Consider the following 21880-nt stretch of genomic DNA (forward strand, 5'->3'; position numbering starts at 1 on the left):
ACGGCGGCTGGAACGCAGAGGGAACCAGCCGCCATGTCTGCCAGCTGCACTGTACCCGACAGTGCGGGGAAGAACACAGGCACAAGCAGAGACAAACACAGGGAAGGGATACACAAACTGCTGCCAAAACAGAGAAAACGGAACGGACTCACCACTCCTGCTGCGATCGAGACCTGGGTCAGGTAACACCGCACAAACCGGACTTATTCCTGGGCAACAAGGGTCACCTGCTAGTAGCTAGGCTGTATGACCAGTTGGGGTTCGCCTGCCAGTGGCTAGGACTACACCGTCTCCAGAGCCTCTTCCATATGCCCCTTCCATACCCTGCTAGTAGCTAGGGCTTATTGGAATAATGCGATCCCAACCTAGGAATCGCTCGCCAGATCTGATCGCAGGGAGAAAATAATCTTCGGGTAGAAAGACCATTTTACTAGGTCCTTGGAGGAGGACAAAAAAAGAACACGGCTGCTGGTGAGGAGCAAAGATTTATGGGAGTAGTGTCCTATAGGGTAGTAGAGGCGGGACTAAACCCACACGTTGGCTGCCATGGAGTCTGTCAGGAAAAGGTATTTAGCAGTTTATATTTACTAAAATGATTGCATTTCCATGTTCTGTGTACTGTGGGAGACCAGATATAGTGAATGCAGGGTCCTGGGTTTAGTAACACTTTAAGGGCAATTTAAACATGTTTGTAGTAGTCCTGAAAGGAGTATTGTTGCAAAGGCAAGAGGAACAGAGAGACTTGTTCCAAAAGAATTACAGGTGCTTCCGAAACTTGGGGACGATGGCAAATATGTGTGAGATGTAGGGGTTTTGATTTACTAAAGGCAAATGGAAAAAGTACAAATATAATACCACGCTACGCTCTTAAATAAAACTCAGCAGCTAACACGGCAAACAGACAATTGCAATGATAGTGATAAAGGTAAACGTGCAGCGCTGCACTTTTATTGAAGGCAAATAGACTGTGCACTTTGCAAGTGCAGTTGCTCCAGAGATTAGTAAAATGAACAGAAGCTCTGCTGACTTCCATCATCCAATTATGTGCAAGCAAAAATGCATTTTTTTAAAAAATTTTTTTTTCCTTGCATGTGATTGGATATTCTTTGTAAAGTGAAACTTGACCTTATTTACTAAGCTCTGGATCAACTGCACTTACAAAGTGCGCAGTCTGTTTGCCTTTAGTAAATCAACCCCGTAGTCTCTCTTTTCTACATGAGGAAGATGGCACCTGGTGCCAACATGAAGACATCATCCTTTTTCTCCTCCCAGACAGTTGCCAGTCCCTAGACAAAAGCCTATGATTCTCAGAAAACTCAGACGTGTCACCGAGGACTCCGAATTATTCCCACTCCTCAATCCTAATAAACTGGTACAAAGTACAACCTTCCGTCCTCCAGGGGCATGAAGCCTGACGCCAGCCTTCATCCCTAATTACTCCACGCCAGACACAGGCGGGCAGCTGGCTACAGATGTGTGCAGCCTTGGGTGCAAAGCAGGAAGCGAATGTCAGAGGGAAAAGACATTTTCTGCAAGACCTCCACTGACACCGGAAATTCTAGGAGCCAGGATATTTAAAAGCTGTTTTAAATCACAATTATATCCAGCTAGCACTTTTCAGTTCTTACTTGCAATAAGTGCTTATTTGTAATCCATGATCATCAAAGTGTGCCTGATCCTTCTACTGTATCATGCTAACTGTTAGAATAGCATAGCTCCCAGCTGTCCCTGATTTCGAGGGACTGTCCCTGATTTCGAGGGACTGTCCCTGATTTGGAGCAATGTCCCTCTTTCCCCCTCATATGTCCCTCATTTTGCTCTGATCTTTATAGTTGTATATAAAATGCACTTTTTATCTTTCAAAAAGTGGTTCCCAGTGCTAAACTTTGCATCCAAATTCTAAATGGCTCCATTTGTCAATTTTAATAGCCAATATAAAGGAATATTGGTGGTTTAAAAAAAAAAAGCACTTGTGGATTTAATTAACCCTTTTTTTTTTGGATATGTCCCCTTTAAGGGGCGTGTCAGGGGGGAGTGTCCTATGCCCACATACCTTTGCTAGTAGGTGTCCCTCATTCCCATCTCAAAATGTTGGGGGAGGTATGGAATAGTCAGACCTTTTATTACTTCTCTTAAAGCTGAACTCTGGGAAAAGTAATGATTCTCCCTTGCTCTGGAGCTACCCCCGCACTGCAAGGGTTAAATGCTTGTTTAGATCTAGGGGAGTGGGAAAAGCATTTTTACTAACTCATGCTCCAGCAGTCGCGGGTCCTCTGACATCATCAAGTACAAACAGGGGCTGACTGGCAATTTTTGCCCCAGGGGGCAAGTACAACTCATGGGCCCCTGGTACAGCGACTCAACCCCCCTCCCACTCCCCCTCTTCCATGCCTCCTCCCGACCCCATCCCAGACTTAAAGGTGTTTTAAAGGCAGAAGGTTTTTTTTTTATCTTAATGCATTCTATACATTAAGATAAAAAAAACCTTCTGTGTGTAGCAGCCATCCCAGCACCCCCCCCCCCCCTAATTACTTACCTGAGCCCCATCCCTCGCCAGCGATGTCCCAGGACACTCCTCCTTATTGGCTGAAACATAACAGCGGCGCCATTGGCTCAATCAAAGTCAGTCTGCCAATCAGGGGAGAGAGGGGGCAGGGCTGGGTCAGGGCTCCATGTTTGAATGGACACACAGAGCTGTGACTCCGCTCCAGTGCCCCTATAGGGAGCTGCTGACTGTGGGGGCACTCGATAGGAGGGAGGGGCCAGGAGCAGCAGAGAGGAGGATTAGAGCTGCTCTGTGCAAAACCAACTGCACAGAGGAGGTAAGTATAACATGTTTGTTATTTTTTTAATTTATTTTTTAAACGAGGCTTTACAATCACTTTAAGCTCCACTCCAGATAACCTCTGCTCAGTGGGCGGGTCAGGCTGGACAGCGCCTGCTGTGCTGACTCCAGATTCCAGAACTGGCCAGCAGGGGGAAACCTGCGGGGCTGGCCGGGGGACCAGAGCTTCCGGTAAGGCACGGAGCAGGCCTCTGCTCAGACACTCAGACAACGGTCGGGGCTGGCCAGGGGAGTAGTGCTTCCGGTAAGGCACGGAGCCAGCAACTGCTCAGACGTGGCGTACACCATCCATGGGGGGGGGGTATTGGCGGCCTGCACTCTGTCCTTGTCCTCATCCCGCACTTGGTAGGACACCGGCGGGGACTTTTTACTGCTCTTCACAAAGAAGTTTTTAGACATGTCTGCAATGGAAGCAGTGCATCATAGCAGCCTGGGGTGGCAATCATCCCCCTGCCCACCAGTCCAGTCTGCCCCTCAGTACAAACAGGGTCCGACGCCGTGCACAAGATGTAATGGTATCGGGGGGGGGGGGGGGACAGTCTGCTGCTGGAGCATAGGGGACCGCCAACTGCAAGGGGAGTGAAGGCTCAGGTAAGTAAAAGTGCATTTGCCAGTCCCCTAGAGGTCTGGACCTATGCAAACATTGAAGTGGGAGTAGCCCCAAATGTAATTTACAGTTTCACCACCCAACCCCGGATCTTGAGAACTTATCTTTCTGGACTTGCCCTTTAAAAGGACACAATGTCATTGCGGACCTCCTTCTGAAAATGCTATTTGCCTAGCTGCCATACTGGCCCTCTAGCTTCATTTTCTTCCAGTGTGATTGCAAGCCTAGGCCTCGTCAGCAGCTGGTTTGGCAGCCTGTGCTTGCAGTCACACTGGAAAAAAAATAACAGTAAACATCCAGTTCAGTTCTACACCCCTGAGGATCTTCATGGTCTCCTTGGTTTGTAGTGTAATCTAACACAAATGGAAATTGAAGCGCCACACCACCTCTAATAGGTCCAAATACAGCTTTATTCCAATAAAGGTCAAGAGAACAATCCAAAAGGTAGCCAACACGTTTCTAGTCTATTCACATTGTTGTCAATCAAGGCCTAAAGAAGGGGGATGCTCTTGGACCCTTAAAAAAAAAAAAACATTTGCAACCTTTTGGATTGTCCTCCTGACTTATATTGGAATAAAGTTGGACCTCTTAGCAGTGGAGTGGCGCTTCAGTTTCCATTTTTGTTACATTACACTACAAGCCAAGGAGACTGTGGAGATCCTCTGGGGCGTAGAAGCTGCCTGCCTGATCATTTACATCAACATCAACATAAATATTTTAAGATAGAGGTAACAGGAAATAACTCTTCGCTAAGTGGAAAGTGCTATCTTTCCACTTCCCCCAACCACTCTGTCATGTGACAGTGCTTGGGCACAGCTATCGGCCTCTAGACTGGAGCTTTGAATCATGTAGGAGGTCCCAAAAACCAAAACCTGTGAGGTAGGAGCAGTGGAGATTGTAACGTATGAGACCCATTTCAGAAGCAGTTCTCAACTATCTGAGTGTTTTTTTTTTAATCTCTCTTTCCTGGCAAAGATCTGCATGGGTATGACCAAATATTTTCCAATCTACTAAAATATGCTGCCTCAACAGTCCCTCAGGCAAACAAGTTAATACCTATGTCAGTATGACATTGACTAAGGCAGCCTTTCTCAACCTGTTTACACCAAAGGAACCCTTTTAATAATTTTCAAATTTAGGGAACCCCTATTAAGATTAGCCCATTAGGAAAATGTTTATTGCATTGGTGGGAAGAATGCCTCCCTTCTACTGGTGGTTACAATATCACCCTTAGAATCACTTAAAAAAAATCATTGGTGCCATGGCTCTGCCAAGTGGCGATGGAACTGTAACTTTGAAAGTGCTATCAAATGGGCGGTCAGTCGGCCACAGCTCAAGGAACCCCTCTGTAGCAGTCTCTCAACCTTTTTAACATGGAGGAACACTTTAAATAACTTTCTGGAACACTTTCTGGTCCCAGGGAACCCTTGTTTATAATTATTATATCTACCACTCATTGTACATATTCTGATGTTCATTAAGAAGAATGCTTATTACATTTGTGATCTTTGGGAAGAACCCCTCTTACACATAGCTAAAATGATGATCATTGGTGTCAGGGGCTGCTCATCTGAGAGGCAGAAATTGTTCCCTGCTCAGTGAGCCCCTAGCAATGTCTGGAGGGACGCTGGTGGAGAATGGCTGCTCTGGAGGAACCCTAGGGCTCTATGGAACCCTGGTGGAGAATGGCTGCTCTGGAGAAACCCTAGGGCTCCATAAAACCCTGTTGGAGAATGGCTGCTCTGGAGGAACCCTAGGACTTCAAGAAACCTTGATTGAGAATGGCTGTTCTAGAGAAACCTTAGGGCTCCATAAAACCGTGGTGGAGAATGGCTGCTCTGGAGGAACCCTAGGGCTCCATAAAACCCTGTTGGAGAATGGCTGCTCTGGAGGAACCCTAGGGCTTCAAGAAACCTTGATTGAGAATGGCTGTTCTAGAGGAACCTTAGGGCTCCATAAAACCCTGGTGGAGAATGGCTGCTCTGGAGGAACCCTAGGGTTCCATAAAACCCTGTTGGAGAATGGTTGCTCCGTAGGAACCCTAGGGCTCCATAAAACCCTGGTGTAGAACGGCTTCTCTGGAGGAACCTTAGGGTTCCATGAAACCCTGGTTAAGAATGGCTGCTCTGGAGGAACCCTAGGACTCCATGAAACCCTGGTGAAAAATGGCTGCTCTGGAGGAACCCTAGGGCTCCAAAAAAAAAACGCTGATTGAGAATGGCTGCTCTGGAGGAACCCTGGGGCTCCATAAAACCCTGATTGAGAATGGTTTGACTTTGCTGCCATCAATGAGTGCAGACATTCAGGCTCTCATCGCTGAAAAATGTGCAGCTTGTCTCTGCTTGCTTTTGCAGCCCTGCTGAGCACCAATCCTTTGTAACCCAAGGATAGAAACTGCAGTCTCCACAATTTGCATCAGCTCAGTTTTCCATATGAAACCCAAGGCCGTATTTTCTAGCTGGAGAATGGTGCGTGATGGCAATTGTGGAGTACTGCAGTGTCATTTCTGGATCCAAAAAAAATAAGACTCACAAATAGACATGGAATTCACTGCCATCTCCTCCAAAATCACACCCATGCTGCTGCACTGAGACCCTGTGTGGCTGCGTAGGTGTCGGGACCAATTATTAGCAGCAAAAAAAAAGAGGTCTTTAAATATTCTCTGCTGCTGTTACCAGGCAATTGATCAACAAAGAGACAAAATCTGTCTGCATGGACTATGCAAAACCAGACAGGGAGGGGAGGAGGTGTGTACGATAAGATGCAGCCATGGCACACATGTGCATGCAACGAGGGATTGCTACATGGGTTTACATGCCATGTTCATCATATGCCTTCAGCAAAACTAAAAAAAAAAAAAATTGATTTTAATAGCAAAAAAAGCTAAGTCTGCTTATATCTTTACTCCAGAGAAAGAGAAAAAAAAGACTGAGGGTTAGTATTGCATATAGAATGCAAATGATTTCCAAAGGGGGTGTCGACCATGCAGATTGCCCAGCATGCTGGAAAATCTCTGCGTAGACTCCTTCAGCTCTTTATTCTCCCACAAAAAAAAAAAAAATCCTTTTGCAGGGAGCACAAGTTGCAATTTTGTTTTTCCATTTCCAGATCTGATTTTAGGAACAGTCAACTCCATTTCCTATTGTACATCCTCCTTTAGATCTATCACCGACTATTATGTAGTGCAAAGGGCCTCCCTGATTTGAAATGAATTAAATGGAGTTCTTAAAGGTTTGTCCTCGTTTGGATTTGGTAAACCTAAAAGAGATTGTACAATCAAATTGTATAGTGTGCTGCCACATTAAGGAACCCACTGGTGTTCAGAGGCAGCGCATGCACAGGAAAAGGTGTATTCCCTTTCTGCCATGGAAAAGGGAATGATTAGCACAAAAAAATATATTTTTCAACACACTGGACAATTGCAATAATTAATAAACCCCCTATAGAACCCAATTATTGCTAAATACGTTCAATGCTATAGCTTGTACTGAAATGATCTGAAGGACCACGCATGTGCATGCACAGATTGCTACATATACACATTCATGTATTGCATGCTGTATTCATATTGAGTAAAGAAAAAGGAGGTTTTCGCACAAATGAAAGGATGAATGCACATTTTTTTTTTTTTTTTGCAAGTGCACCACACCCAAGGCAGATTGCAAACAGAGAGGCTTATTTAATAAGGCAATGCAATGAGCGACGATCATGCACTACGCAGCAGAAAAGGAGATAAAACAGCGAATAACGAATGCATTTTAGTGCACAATGCCTTCCTTAAAGGACATGCACATATAGAAGATCAGTGATGCATTGACCACCCCCACCCCCCCCCCCATACCCAATGCTTGGTCATTGCTGATCCATTGAATGGATGCAGTCTCCTACCTGACAGGGTGCTGGCCATGGTGCTGAAGGATGCAGAGTGGAAGATGATCAGAAAGGAAGGGGCTTGTTGGGTGGCTGACTACTGCAATGCTGTGGAAGGGGGAGAGCTAACGCCTGACTCAGCTCAAGGGGGATCCAGGAGATGGAGAGGGAGGAGACAGAGGTGGGGGAGCCAGTAGAGGATATAGGGTGTGTGTGTGTAATAAGGATGGAGGGGGTTGCTGGGTGACTTTCACAGGAGGGAGATTCTGCTTTCAGCTTCTATAGATTTCCTCTAGCTGGGATAACAATGAGAGGAGAAGGAGTGCAGAGTCACACCCAGCTCTGATGACTCCCCCCCCCCACCATTGTATCCACATGGACCAACCCAGCTCCCTAGATCAGACCCCCCACATCTCCCCCCCCCCCCCCCCCCCCCCACACACACACCCCTTCCAATTCTGCACAGTCCCAACCTCCTAATATGGTGAAAATGCATCCATAGGTTGTGTGTCTTCATATACTGATCTATGATCAGAGGATGCATGTGAATGAATGGTAATATGTGACACCCCTATGTCTGCTTCTCAATAGACAATAGAACAAAAAAATAAAAATCACTAGGTCTGCTCCATTCCACCTCTGTTCGGGGGGGTTTGTTTTCTTTTGTGCCTCTTTAAAGTGGAAGTGCATCCTAAAATGATTCTAAAAACAGCAAAGAGGATCTTTATTTTAGGCTGCCCTGCCTCCCTCCCCCCTACATCTCTTACCATTGGACATAATGGGGGAGATTTACTAAAAGTGATGCACACAGAATCTGGTGCAGTGGTGTATTTTGGCTTTGGGCTGCCCTAGGCAAAACTAAAATCGGGCGCTCTGGTGGCTGTGCAGGGTCTCTGGTGGATGTGTGGGGTCTCTGGTGGATGTGTGGGATCTCTGGTTGCCATACTGGGTCTCTGGTGGCTGTGTGGGGTCTCTGGGGGCTGTGCGGGGTCTATGGTGGCTGTGGGGGGGATCTCTGGTGGCTGTGGGGGGGTCTCTGGTGGCTTTGGGGGATCTCTGGTTGCCATACTGTTTCTCTGGTGGCTGTGTGGGGTCTCTGGTGGCTGTGGGGGTCTCTGGTGGCTGTGGGGGGTCTCTGGTGGCTGCGTTGGGTCTCTGGTGGCTGCGTTGGGTCTCTGGTGGCCAAATGGGGTCTCTGGTGGCTGTGCAGGGTCTCTGGTGGCTCTGTTGGGTCTCTGGTGGCTGCGTTGGGTCTCTGGTGGCTGTGCGGGGTCTCTGGTGGCTGTGCGGGGTCTCTGGTTGACAAATTGGGTCTCTGGTGGCTGTGCAGTGTCTCTGGTGGCTTGGTGGGGTCTCTGGTGGCTGTGTTGGGTCTCTGGTGGCTGTGTGGGGTCTCTGGTGGCTGTGCAGAGTCTCTGGTGGCTGTGGGGGGGTCTCTGGTGGCTGTGGGGGGGTCTCTGGTTGCCAAATGGGGTCTCTGGTGGCTGTGGGGGGTCTCTGGTGACTGCGTTGGGTCTCTGGTGGCTGCGTTGGGTCTCTGGTGGCTGCGTTGGGTCTCTGGTGGCTGCGTTGGGTCTCTGGTGGCTGTGCAGGGTCTCTGGTGGCTGTGCAGGGTCTCTGGTGGCTGTGCAGGGTCTCTGGTGGCTGCGTTGGGTCTCTGGTGGCTGTGTGGGGTCTCTGGTGGCTGTGCGGGGTCTCTGGTGGCTGTGCGGGGTCTCTGGTGGCTCTGTTGGGTCTCTGGTGGCTCTGCGTTGGGTCTCTGGTGGCTCTGCGTTGGGTCTCTGGTGGCTCTGCGTTGGGTCTCTGGTGGCTGTGGGGGGGGTCTCTGGTGGCTGTGGGGGGGTCTCTGGTGGCTGTGGGGGGTCTCTGGTGGCTCTGTTGGGTCTCTGGTGGCTGCGTTGGGTCTCTGGTGCCCAAATGGGGTCTCTGGTGGCTCTGTTGGGTCTCTGGTGGCTGCGTTGGGTCTCTGGTGGCTGTGCGGGGTCTCTGGTGGCTGTGCGGGGTCTCTGGTGGCTGCGTTGGGTCTCTGTTGGCTGCATTGGGTCTCTGGTGGCTCTGTTGGGTCTCTGATGGCTGCGTTGGGTCTCTGGTGCCCAAATGGGGTCTCTGGTGGCTGTGCAGGGTCTCTGGTGGCTCTGTTGGGTCTCTGGTGGCTGCATTGGGTCTCTGGTGGCTGCGTTGGGTCTCTGGTGGCTGTGCAGGGTCTCTGGTGGCTGCGCGGGGTCTCTGGTGGCTGCGCGGGGTCTCTGGTGGCTGTGCGGGGTCTCTGGTGGCTGTGCAGGGTCTCTGGTGGTTGCGTTGGGTCTCTGGTGGCTGTGGGGGGTCTCTGGTGGCTGTGGAGGGGTCTCTGTTGGCTGCATTGGGTCTCTGGTGGCTCTGTTGGGTCTCTGATGGCTGCGTTGGGTCTCTGGTGCCCAAATGGGGTCTCTGGTGGCTGTGCAGGGTCTCTGGTGGCTCTGTTGGGTCTCTGGTGGCTGCATTGGGTCTCTGGTGGCTGCGTTGGGTCTCTGGTGGCTGCGCAGGGTCTCTGGTGGCTGCGCGGGGTCTCTGGTGGCTGCGCGGGGTCTCTGGTGGCTGTGCGGGGTCTCTGGTGGCTGTGCAGGGTCTCTGGTGGCTGGGGGGGTCTCTGGTGGCTGGGGGTCTCTGGTTGCCGTGTGGGGGTCTCTGGTGGCTCTGCGGGGTCTCTGGTGGCTCTGCGGGGTCTCTGGTGGCTGTGCAGGGTCTCTGGTGGCTGGGGGGGGTCTCTGGTGGCTGGGGGGGCTCTGGTTGCCATACTGGGTCTATGATGGCTGTGTGGGGTCTCTGGTGGCTCTGCGGGGTCTCTGGTGGCTGTGCGGGGTCTCTGGTGGCTGTGCGGGGTCTCTGGTGGCTGGGGGGGTCTCTGGTTGCCATGCTGGGTCTATGGTGGCTGTGTGGGGTCTCTGGTGGCTGTGCAGAGTCTCTGGTGGCGGTGGGGGGTCTCTGGTGGCTGTGGGGGGTCTCTGGTGGCCAAATGCGGTCTCTGGTGGCCAAATGGGGTCTCTGGTGGCTCTGTGGGGTCTCTGGTGGCTCTGTGGGGTCTCTGGTGGCTATGCGGGGTCTCTGGTTGACAAATGGGTTCTCTGGTGGCTGTGGGGGGTCTCTGGTTGCCAAATGGGGTCTCTGGTGGCTGTGCAGGGTCTCTGGTGGCTCTGTTGGGTCTCTGGTGGCTCTGCAGGGTCTCTAGTTGACAAATTGGGTCTCTGGTGGCTGTGTGGGGTCTCTAGTTGACAAATTGGATCTCTGGTGGCTGTGCAGGGTCTCTGGTGGCTTGGTGGGGTCTCTGGTGGCTGTGTTGGGTCTCTGGTGGCTGTGTTGGGGTCTCTGGTGGCTGTGCGGGGTCTCTGGTGGCTGTGCGGGGTCTCTGGTTGCCAAATGGGGTCTCTGGTGGCTGTGTGGGGGGTCTCTGGTGGCTGGGGGGGTCTCTGGTGGCTGTGGGGGGTCTCTGGTGGCTGTGGGGGGGTCTCTGGTGGCTCTGTTGGGTCTCTGGTGGCTCTGTTGGGTCTCTGGTGGCTCTGTTGGGTCTCTGGTGGCTGTGCGGGGTCTCTGGTTGCCAAATGGGGTCTCTGGTGGATGTGTGGGATCTCTGGTTACCATACTGGGTCTCTGGTGGCTGTGCGGGGTCTCTGGTGGCTGTGTGGGGTCTCTGGTGGCTGTGCGGGGTCTCTGGTTGACAAATGGGGTCTCTGGTTGACAAATGGGGTCTCTGGTGGTTATGCGGGGTCTCTGGTGGCTATGTGGTCCAAGCATGAATGAACCCTGGGGTCACATCCTTAGGTCTTAGGAGGGGGTGTCACGTCCTGAGCTCTGAGGGGTTCATGCTGGAACTTGTAGTCCTTCACTTTTGGCAGGATCCCAGCATTAACCCCTGACATCTAAGGATGTGACCCCCAAAAGGGAAGGACTACAAGTCCCAGCATGAACCTCTGAGATCAAAGGATGTAACCCCTTAGCTCTCAGGGGTTCATGCTGGAACCTGTAGTCCTTCACTAGTTGAGGGGGGCACATCCTCAGCTCTGAGGGAGTCATGCTAGGACTTGTAAACCTTCACTTTTGGGGGGGTCACATCCCCCAAAAGTGAAGGGCTACAAGTCCCAGCAATAATCCCTCCTGTTTGTATGGGTGTCTGGCTCTGCAGTGACTGTGCTCTGCTCCCTCATGATGACACTGCATATGCCCCGCCTCATTTTACAGTTTAGTTCCCTTCTTCCCTCAGAGCATGCTGGAGGCCCGGAGAAGATAGAGGAGGTGGGTGAACCATGGAGAGCACTAGGCGTGGAGGAGAAGGAAGTTAGATCCTCCTATGCTTTGCATGCTGGCGCCGCCTTGGGCTTCCTCTGCATTAGGGTGGGGAGTCGTGGACGTGATGTCACTGGTTGCTAGACACCAGGCGACTCTAGCAACTAGTGGCCAATAGAGCCTCAGCCAGCGGTGGAGGGGGAGCCAGCGGTACCGCCTTGTTCCTAAACTAAAGTGTCTCTCAGGCTAGTCTATCTGCGCCTCTGCCAAGTTCGCGCCGGTTCCCTGCATTCTCGGCGAGCTGGCGGCTCGCTAGTGTCTCTTCTGCCGGGGGGGGGGGGGGGTGGGGGGGTGGGCGCTCTCTGCCAACCCTTTAGAATGCTGCCTGAGGCAAACGCCCCTGCAGCTGTGCATAGTAACCAATCAACTTCTAACTTCAGCTTGTTCAATTACATTTTGACAGTAAAACCTAAAAGCTGATTGGTTAATATGCAGAGCTGCACCAGATTCTGTGTGCACCACTTTTAGTAAATAACCCCCAATCTTTTTTTTTCTTCAATGTACTTTATTTGTGTTGCAAAGCAGCACTTCCGCTTTTCCCACCTAGGCAAAATGTTTCCCCCAACCCCCACGCATGTGCAGATCTGCTACAGGGTGCAGGTACCGAGAGAGCCTCGTGGCCCATCAGGTTCCCTGGTCATCCACATAAGCACAGGGTTTCCCACCTATGTGCAAAGACTGGCAACAGGGAAGCCCAAAACCTTCCCTGCCTTTTCACGTACGCGGAAACCACCTTGTGCATGCGCAGATGCACCAGTGGGCTCTACCAGGATCTGAAGGCAAGGCAGGGCCCCAGGGGTACATCTGCGCATGCACAAGAATGGCTGCACTGAAGGGAAGGGGCAGAGCCTTTCTAGTGCAGACTGAGCCTGGGTTCACATATATGCGAATTGGATGCAGATTTCCTCACTTTCAATTCACTTAATAGGCGAGTGTGATTGGCTCTCAATGGAGCCAGTTCACACAGGTCCAGGGCAGCCGCAGTCCTGATTGCAGAAGGATCCTGCACAGTGGCGGCCTGTCCATATGGGGCGCAGGGGCGCCAGGCCCCTAATTTACATGCAGGGTGCCAGACGCATGGATTCCAATGGGAGTTTTTATTTTTTAGAAGCACATGATTAGAGCCTGAGGCTCTAATTGGCTTCAAAAAAGGGTAGGCTTGGGGCACAGATCACTGCGCCCCGAGCCCACCCACCTGTGTGACAATAGCGAATTAATGAAAAAGAAATAAATAAGTAAATAGAATATGATAAATTATATTTCCATTCTGTGCTCATAAATCGTATTGACATGTGCAATATAAAGTCCATAACCCACCACCAAAATTCTTGAATCAAGTGAGAGTGAAGAATTCCTGTTTATGTGAAAAATTTAGTGCCATCTTCCACAGATTAATGGGCAAACATCCTACTCACCAAACCGACATGACACCCATAACAGGTAGTCAAAAACGCATGGATGGCAAAGAGATGTATTCTCCAATGGAAAAACGGCCACCAGAAAAGAAAAATCTGCCAATGAAGGTTTAATCATATATCAAAGAACTCCTCATGGTGTAGCTTGTAACTATTTATTAATCAAAACAAAGTATCCACTTACAGTTAGGTATACTTTCAAAAGCCCGTGGAACCGAGCAGGCATGCCGATCGCGTTCCACCTGCGTTCCAATCGAATTGGGAAAGTGACGTGTCACGCACTAGACGACCCAATGCGTTTCACCAGCAATGTCTGACGTCATCAGGGGTCATGTGATCGAACCAGTCACTTCCTCCGCATATTACAGTATCTCACAAAAGTGAGTACAGCCCTCACATTTTTGTAAATATTTTATTCTTTTCATGTGACAACACTGAAGAAATGACACTTTGCTACAATGTAAAGTAGTGAGTGTACAGCTTGTATAACAGTGTAAATTTGCTGTCCCCTCAAAATAACTCAACACACAGCCATTCATTTCTAAACCACTGGCAACAAAAATGAGTACACCCCTAAGTGAAAATGTCCAAATTGAGCCCAATTAGCCATTTCCTTCCCCGGTGTCATGTGACTCGTTAGTGTTACAAGGTCTCAGGTGTGAATGGGGAGCAGGTGTGTTAAATTTGGTGTGATCGCTCTCACTCTCTCATACTGGTCACTGGAAGTTCAACATGGCACCTCATGGCAAAGAACTCTCTGAGGATCTGAAAAAAAGAATTGTTGCTCTACATAAAGATGGCCTAGGCTATAAGAAGATTGCCAAGACCCTGAAACTGATCTGCAGCACGGTGGCCAAGACCATACAGGGGTTTAATAGGACAGGTTCCACTCAGAACAGGCCTTGCCATGGTCAACCAAAAGAAGTTGAGTGCACGTGCTCAGCGTCATATCCAGAGGTTGTCTTTGGGAAATAGACGTATGAGTGCTGCCAGCATTGCTGCAGAGGTTGAAGGGGTGGGGGGGTCAGCCTGTCTGTGCTCAGACCATATGCCGCACACTGCATCAAATTGGTCTGCATTTGTTGTGTACACAATGGTGACTTGCTACACATGATGTGGAAATGTCCAAAACTCTACCGTTACTGGCAGTACGCTTTGTCCACAATATCCCAGGCATATCAGACCCCAGTTCCACGAGACCCAGTTATTTGTCTGCTTGGTGCCTTGGAGATACCCTCAATCTCACCGAATGGACACACGGCAATTGTACGGCTACTATATATGGCACGCAAAGCCATAGCGAGGCTCTGGATAACTCTGAGGGTGCCAATGGGTAAGGGATGGGTCGAACTGGTAAATAATATGCTACTACGAGAAAAGATCACTTATCAACACAGAAACGTCCTATAAAAATTTTACTCAATGTGGCAGCCGTGGTTGGATACACCAGGACTAGGTCCAACCCAGTTGATCAAAGACAGGCTATTACAATTGTAAGTTGGCAAATTAAAAGACAGAGTCAGAAAGTGGATAATAATGTCTAATAATTTCTTTAAACATTTAACAGTGATGGAACCCTGGTGAAGCCCAAAAGCAAATACAGTAGGCATTGAGGATATTGTTCTATCCTTGTCCTATGTGCCTTGAAATGGAGGTTATGTTTGTTCTCCCTCTTACCGATCTATAGTTACAAGTCCAATGTTTTACAATAGCTCCCTTACTACAAAAGACACAATCTAAGTGCAATGGTAAATGTTGTTGTCAAGTTATGCAGCACCATCGAGATCAATAATAAAATATTTGTACAGTGAGTTGATTTTATACGACTGTTTATACCTGCTGTATGATAATGATAACAATAATGATCATAATGTCTACTGTACCTGATTATAATGCTGCAATTGTCCTGTGCCTGTCTGTGCTTATATCTGTTTTTGCACAATAAACTTTAAAAAAAAAAAATAAAAAATGTTATTGCATTTTAGTGTAAATATGAGATCTGAGGTCTTTTTGACCCCCAGATCTCATATTTAAGAGGACCTGTCATGCTTTTTTTCTATTACAAGGGATGTTTACATTCCTTGTAATAGGAATAAAAGTGACACAATTTGTTTTTTTTTTTTATTAAAAGAACAGTGTAAAAATGAAAAAAATTAAAAAAATGAAAAGCTAGCTGATAAAACCCCCGGTATCCCCGTTTTCGTGCGGCGGTTGGCTACAAGATAAAAGTGGTCCCTGTGACGGATTCGCCGCAAGATCACTTTTATCGGTGGCGGGAGAGGGGCTCCCCCTCCCGCCGTGATCCGGTGCCCTCCGCCTCTTACCAGAGCCGTCGGCAGCGGCGGAGGTGATCGCGTCTGTCCCCTTGCTGTGCCTGGAGACGAGTGAGGGGAAGATGGCGCCCACTCGTCTCCATGACACCGCACGTCACTTCCGCCCATACGTCTTAACCCCTTCCCGCCGACCGAACGCACATATGCGTTTAAAAGACCGCTGCACAAATACAATGGACATAAAATATTGCAACAACCACCATTTTATCCTCTAGGGTCTCTACTAATATATATATATATATATATATATATATATATATATATATATATATATATATACATATTTGGGGGTTCTAATTAATTTTCTAGCAAAAAAAAATAAAAATGATTTTGACCTTAAAACCAACAAATGTCAGAAAAAGGTTTAGTGTTTAAGTGGTTAAACTTCCCTCATTTACACACCAAAGTGTATTCCTTTGATCTAAAGGACAAATCGTTACAATGTTTATATTTAAGTTCCACTGCTAAAGAATGTTGTGATTCTTGGCAGACTGCCCTGTTTGATATTTACAGACAGTTGTAAAAGTCACTGCGTTTTACAAACTGTCAGTAAATTTACTGACGGTTGGCAACCCTGCATTGTAGTGATTTACAGAGGAAGGACACAGCAGCAAAATGATCAGGAGCGGCTTGGGCACACACTGGCGGCTCTGTAGACATGAGGAGCCACCGAATTCCACGGTGATCACACGGGGAGCAGAGCCCCTGCAGGGTGGGGGGGAGGGGATCAGACTCAGGGGAGACACTCTGGTTGCGCCCCGCCCCCCCACAAGCACAATGCCCTGGCGGGCCGCATCCTGTGTCCACCCATAGACATCACTCTGCTCTCAGGGCCAGTTCACACCATAGAAACGCAGTCCGGATCCGTTCCAGATGCTTTTCTGCATGCGCGTTTTTGATGCGTTCCATCGCTCCCCCCCCCCTCTTTTTCCTTAAAGGGGTTTTAAACCCTCATGGTTTTTCAACTGAATGCATTCAGGCGAAAAACCTTCTGTGGTGCTGTCCCCCCCCCCCAGTCCCCGTTTTACTTATCTGACCCCGATCTTTCTCTGGCCGGAAACAGGCACACCAGCACTAGCTGAGGGCTCGTGTCCTGATTGGATAGATTGATAGCAGCGCAGGCATTGGCTTCCTCTGCTGTCAATCAAATCCAGTGACGCGGTGCTGGGGGGGGGCGGGGCCGAGTCCTCCATTCTGTGTGAATGGACATAGATGCGGGACTCGGGAGCGCGCCCTGCGCGGTTTTCCACCAAGGAGAGCTCTTCTCCGACGTGGACACCCAATGCGGGGAGGAGCCACCAGCGCCGCTGAGGGACCCCAGAAGAGGAGGATCGGGGGCCACTCTGTGCAAAATGAGCTGCACAGAGGAGGTAAGTATTACATGTTTCTTATTTAACCACTTCCGGGACCGCCCACTGTCGTTATACATCAGTAGTTTGAAGAGGGATTTCATTGATATGGCAGCAGCTAGCTCCTCTTCTTCGGCCGGCGATCCGCTTTCAGATAATGGTTGTCTCTGCGGGTATCGACCGCGAGATCGCTTTTATTGGTGGCGGAAGAGGGGCTCCCGCCGCGCTCCGGTGCCCTCCGCTGCTTACTGGAGCCATCGGCAGCGGCGGAGGCGATCGGAGCCTTTCCCTAGCCTGACATGGAGACGAGTGAGGGGAAGATGGCCTCCGCCCGTCTCCATGACACTGCAGGGCGGAAGCGAAATCAAAACATCACTTCCGCCCACAGCTCTTAAAGGGCCATTTAAAAAAAAAATAAAAAATGTTATTGCATTTTAGTGTAAATATGAGATCTGAGGTCTTTTTGACCCCCAGATCTCATATTTAAGAGGACCTGTCATGCTTTTTTTCTATTACAAGGGATGTTTACATTCCTTGTAATAGGAATAAAAGTGACACAATTTGTTTTTTTTTTTTATTAAAAGAACAGTGTAAAAATGAAAAAAATTTAAAAAATGAAAAGCTAGCTGATAAAACCCCCGGTATCCCCGTTTTCGTGCGGCGGTTGGCTACAAGATAAAAGTGGTCCCTGTGACGGATTCGCCGCAAGATCACTTTTATCGGTGGCGGGAGAGGGGCTCCCCCTCCCGCCGTGATCCGGTGCCCTCCGCCTCTTACCAGAGCCGTCGGCAGCGGCGGAGGTGATCGCGTCTGTCCCCTTGCTGTGCCTGGAGACGAGTGAGGGGAAGATGGCGCCCACTCGTCTCCATGACACCGCACGTCACTTCCGCCCATACGTCTTAAAGGCACATTTTTTTCAATGTCATTTTTTTTTAATGACTTTTTTTTTTTATTGCATTTTAGTGTAAATATGAGATCTGAGGTCTTTTTGACCCCAGATCTCATATTTAAGAGGTCCTGTCATGCTTTTTTTCTATTACTAAGGGATGTCTACATTCCTTGTAATAGGAATAAAAGTGCCACAATTTATTTATTTTTTAAACAGTGTAAAAATAAATAAAATCATATAAAATAAATAAGAAAAAAAATAAAATATTTTTTAAACGCCCCGTCCCAACGAGCTTGCGCCCAGAAGCGAACGCATACGTGAGTAGCGCCCGCATATGAAAACGGTGTTCAAACCACACATGTGAGGTATCTGTGCAAAATGAGCGGCCCCGATCCTCCTCTTCTGGGGTCCGCGATCGGTAGAGCGAGAGCAATAATTCTAGCCCTAGACTTCCTCTGTAACGCAAAACATGCAACCTGTAGAATTTTTTAAACGTCGCCTATGGAGATTTTTGAGGGTAAAAGTTTGTCGCCATTCCACGAGCGGGCGCAATTTTGAAGCGTGACATGTTGGGTATCAATTTACTCGGCGTAATATTATCTTACATAATATAAAAAAAAAAAATTGGGCTAACTTTACTGTTGTAAATTTTTCCAAAAAAAGTGCGCTTGTAAGACCGCTGCGCAAATACGGTGTGAAAAAAAAGTATTGCAATGACCGCCATTTTATTCTCTAGGGCAGGGATATGCAATTAGCGGACCTCCAGCTGTTGCAGAACTACAAGTCCCATGAGGCATTGCAAGACTCTGACAGCCACAAGCATGACACCCAGAGGCAGAGGCATGATGGGACTTGTAGTTTTGCAACAGCTGGAGGTCTGCTAATTGCATATCCCTGCTCTAGGGTGTTAGAAAAAAAAAACAATATATAATGTTTGGGGGTTCTAAGTAATTTTCTAGCAAAAAAAAAAAAAAAAACTGTTTTAAACATGTAAACACCTAAATTCCAAAATGAGGCTGGTCCTTAAGTGGTTAAACGCGCCCCGTCGCGCGCAGAAGCTTACGCATACGTGAGTAGCGCCCGCATATGAAAACGGTGTTCGAACCACACATGTGAGGTATCGCCATGATCGGTAGAGCGAGAGAAATAATTCTAGCCCTAGACCTCCTGTGTAACTCAAAACATGCAACCTTTAGAATTTTTTAAATGTCGCCTATGGAGATTTTTGAGGGTAAAAGTTTGTCGCCATTCCACGAGCGGGCGCAATTTTGAAGCGTGATATGTTGGGTATCAATTTACTCGGCGTAACATTATCTTTCACAATATTAAAAAAAAAAAAAAATTGGGCTAACTTTACCGCAGTCTTATTTTTTAATTCAAAAAAGTGCGCTTGTAAGACCGCTGAGCAAATACGGTGCGACAGAAAGTATTGCAACGACCGCCATTTTATTCTCTAGGGTGTTAGAAAAAAAAAGTATAATGTTTGGGGGTTCTAAGTAATTTTCTAGCAAAAAAAAAAACTGTTTTTAACTAAACAACAAATCTCAGAAAGAGGCTCGGTCCTTAAGTGGTTAAAAAAAAAAAAAACACACGAGGGTTTACAACTCTTTTAATCTTAAATAAGGACATGTGTGTTCCTGATGCTTTTTACAAAGTTCCTGTACAATTTCTTCGCCTGGCTGCTTCCAGCCTCCCCAGAGCCTGACTTTGTGTCCCCCGCCCCCCGGACGGTCACGCCCCCTTCCACCCCGCCCGCCCCACAGCTCCGCCCCGTCGCTCTCCTCTGTTTCTACCAGGAAGGTTGAGAGCGCTCCGGTGACGTCACCAGTGAACGGGACGCGGGTGCTCCGCTGACGTCATGACGTACGGGCGGGAATTGTGAAGCTGAGGCGAGGAGGAGCGGCGGCCCGTGGTGGGGGGGTGGGTGAGGAGCGGACATGCCTCAGATTCAGGTGGCCGGCATCCCCGTGGAGTTCCCGTTCACCCCGTACAAGTGTCAGGAGGATTATATGAACAAGGTCATCGAGTGTCTGCAGCAGGTGTGCCGCCATTGGTGTTCTGGAGAGCGGGAGGGGCGGGGCTTAGAGGAGGAGGAGTTCTGTGTTTATGGGAGGGGCCTAACGTGGGACAAATAGCCTGCAATGTGGGTGTAAATATAGAGGGGAGGTTCTAGTGTCAGAGGAGGAGCTTGTCATTCACTATAGTGACAGAGGAGGGGCTTGATATTCACTATGTTGACAGGGGAGGGGCTTGGAAGTTGGGGACAAATTTGTACTTGTGGGAGGAGCCTAAAGAGAGACCAGTAACATGATTTATGGGTGTAAAGGGGAGGAGCTTGATATTGACTATAGTATAAGGGAGGAGCATAGAGTGAAAGGGGCATGCACTGTGTATAGAGAAGGGGAGGAGCATGCACTGTCTATAGAGAAGGGGAGAAGTCTGCACTGTTTATGGAGGAGAAGCCTGGAGTGTGTATAGAAGGGGAGGAGCCTGCACTGTGTATAGAGAAGGGGGAGGAGCCTGCACTGTTTATGGAGGAGGAGCCTGGAGTGTGTATAGAAGGGGAGGAGCCTGCACTGTATATAGAGAAGGGGAGGAGCCTGCAATGTTTATGGAGGAGGAGCTTGAAGTGTGTATAGAAGGGGAGGAGCATGCACTGTCCTATAGAGAAGGGGAGGAGCCTGCACTGTTTATGGAGGAGCCTGGAGTGTATGGAACGGGAGGAGCCTGCACTGTCTATAGAGAAGGGGAGAAGCCTGGAGTGTGTATAGAAGGGGGAGGATCCTGCACATTATATAGAGAAGGGGGAGGAGCCTGCACTGTATATAGAGAAGGGGAGGAGCCTGCACTGTTTATGGAGGAGGAGCCTGGAGTGTGTATAGAAGGGGAGGAGCCTGCACATTATATAGAGAAGGGGGAGGAGCCTGCACTGTATATAGAGAAGGGGAGGAGCCTGCACTGTTTATGGAGGAGGAGCCTGGAATGTGTATAGAAGGGGAGGAGCCTGGACTGTGTATAGAAGGGGAGGAGCCCGGACTGTGTATAGGTGGGGAGGAGCCTGGACCGTGTATACAGTTGTGCTCATAAGTTTACATACCCTGGCAGAATTTATGATTTCTTGGTCATTTTTCAGAGAATAAGAATAATAACACAAAAACTTTTCTTTCACTCATGGTTAGTGTTTGGGTGAAGCCATTTATTATCAGTCAACTGTGTTTACTCTTTTTAAATCATAATGACAATAGAAACTACCAAAATGTCCCTGATCAAAAGTTTACATACCCTGGTGATTTTGGCCTGATAACATGCACACAAGTTGACACAAAGGGGTTTGAATGGCTATTAAAGGTAACCTTCCTCACCTGTGATCTGTTTGCCTGTAATTAATATGTGTGTATAAAAGGTCAATGCGTTTCTGGACTCCTGACAGACCCTTGCATCTTTCATCCAGTGCTGCACTGACGTTTCTGGATTCTGAGTCATGGGGAAAGCAAAAGAATGGTCTAAGGATCTGCTGGAAAAGGTAGTTGAACTGTATAAAACAGGAAAGAGATATAAAAAGATATCCAAGGAATTGAGAATGCCAATCAGCAGTGTTCAAACTCTAATCAAGAAGTGGAAAATTAGGGGTTCTGTTGAAACCAAACCACGGTCAGGTAGACCAACTAAAATTTCAGTCACAACTACCAGGAAAATTTTTCGGGATGCAAAGAAAAACCCACAAATAACTTCGGGTGAAATACAGGACTCTGAAAACATGTGGTGTGGCTGTTTCAAGATGCACTTGAAGACAGATGGGCTGCATGGTCGAGTTGCCAGAAGAAAGCCATTACTACGCAAATACCACAAAGTATCCCGCTTACAATACACCAAACAGCACAGAGACAAGCCTCAAACCTTCTGGCACAAAGTCATTTGGAGTGGGGAGACCAAAATTGAGCTTTTTGGCCACAACCATAAACGCTACATTTGGAGAGGAGTCAACAAGGCCTATGATGAAAGGTACACCATTCCTACTGTGAAACACGGAGGTGGATCGCTGATGTTTTGGGGATGTGTGAGCTACAAAGGCACAGGAAATTTGGTCAAAATTGATGGCAAGATGAATGCGGTATGTTATCAAAAAATACTGGAGGAAGATTTGCATTCATCAGCCAGGAAGCTGAGCATGGGACGTACTTGGTCATTCCAACATGACAATGATCCAAAACACAAGGCCAAGTCCATCTGTCATTTGGCTACAGCAGAATAAAGT

At 48.6% G+C, this 21880-nt stretch overlaps 2 protein-coding genes across 3 annotated transcripts in view; one reads left to right on the forward strand and one right to left on the reverse strand.

Annotated features, from left to right (window-relative positions):
* Positions 1-7642, reverse strand: part of STMN3 (stathmin 3) — a 36731-nt gene extending 29089 nt beyond the window's left edge. Inside the window, exon 1 of the mRNA XM_073607370.1 lies at positions 7341-7642. Within this exon, the coding sequence (XP_073463471.1) occupies positions 7341-7359 (19 nt within the window). The 5' untranslated portion in view covers positions 7360-7642. The remainder of the gene's footprint in view (positions 1-7340) is intronic.
* Positions 7643-19440: 11798 nt separating this feature from the next.
* The window catches only part of RTEL1 (regulator of telomere elongation helicase 1), a 283430-nt gene continuing 280990 nt past the window's right edge, over positions 19441-21880 (forward strand). For both annotated transcript variants that reach the window (XM_073607371.1, XM_073607372.1), the window contains exon 1: positions 19441-19664. In XM_073607371.1, the coding sequence (XP_073463472.1) occupies positions 19563-19664 (102 nt within the window). In that variant the 5' untranslated portion in view covers positions 19441-19562. The remainder of the gene's footprint in view (positions 19665-21880) is intronic.

Source organism: Aquarana catesbeiana, linkage group LG12 (genome assembly GCF_042186555.1).
Source record: "Aquarana catesbeiana isolate 2022-GZ linkage group LG12, ASM4218655v1, whole genome shotgun sequence".
NCBI lineage: Eukaryota > Metazoa > Chordata > Amphibia > Anura > Ranidae > Aquarana > Aquarana catesbeiana.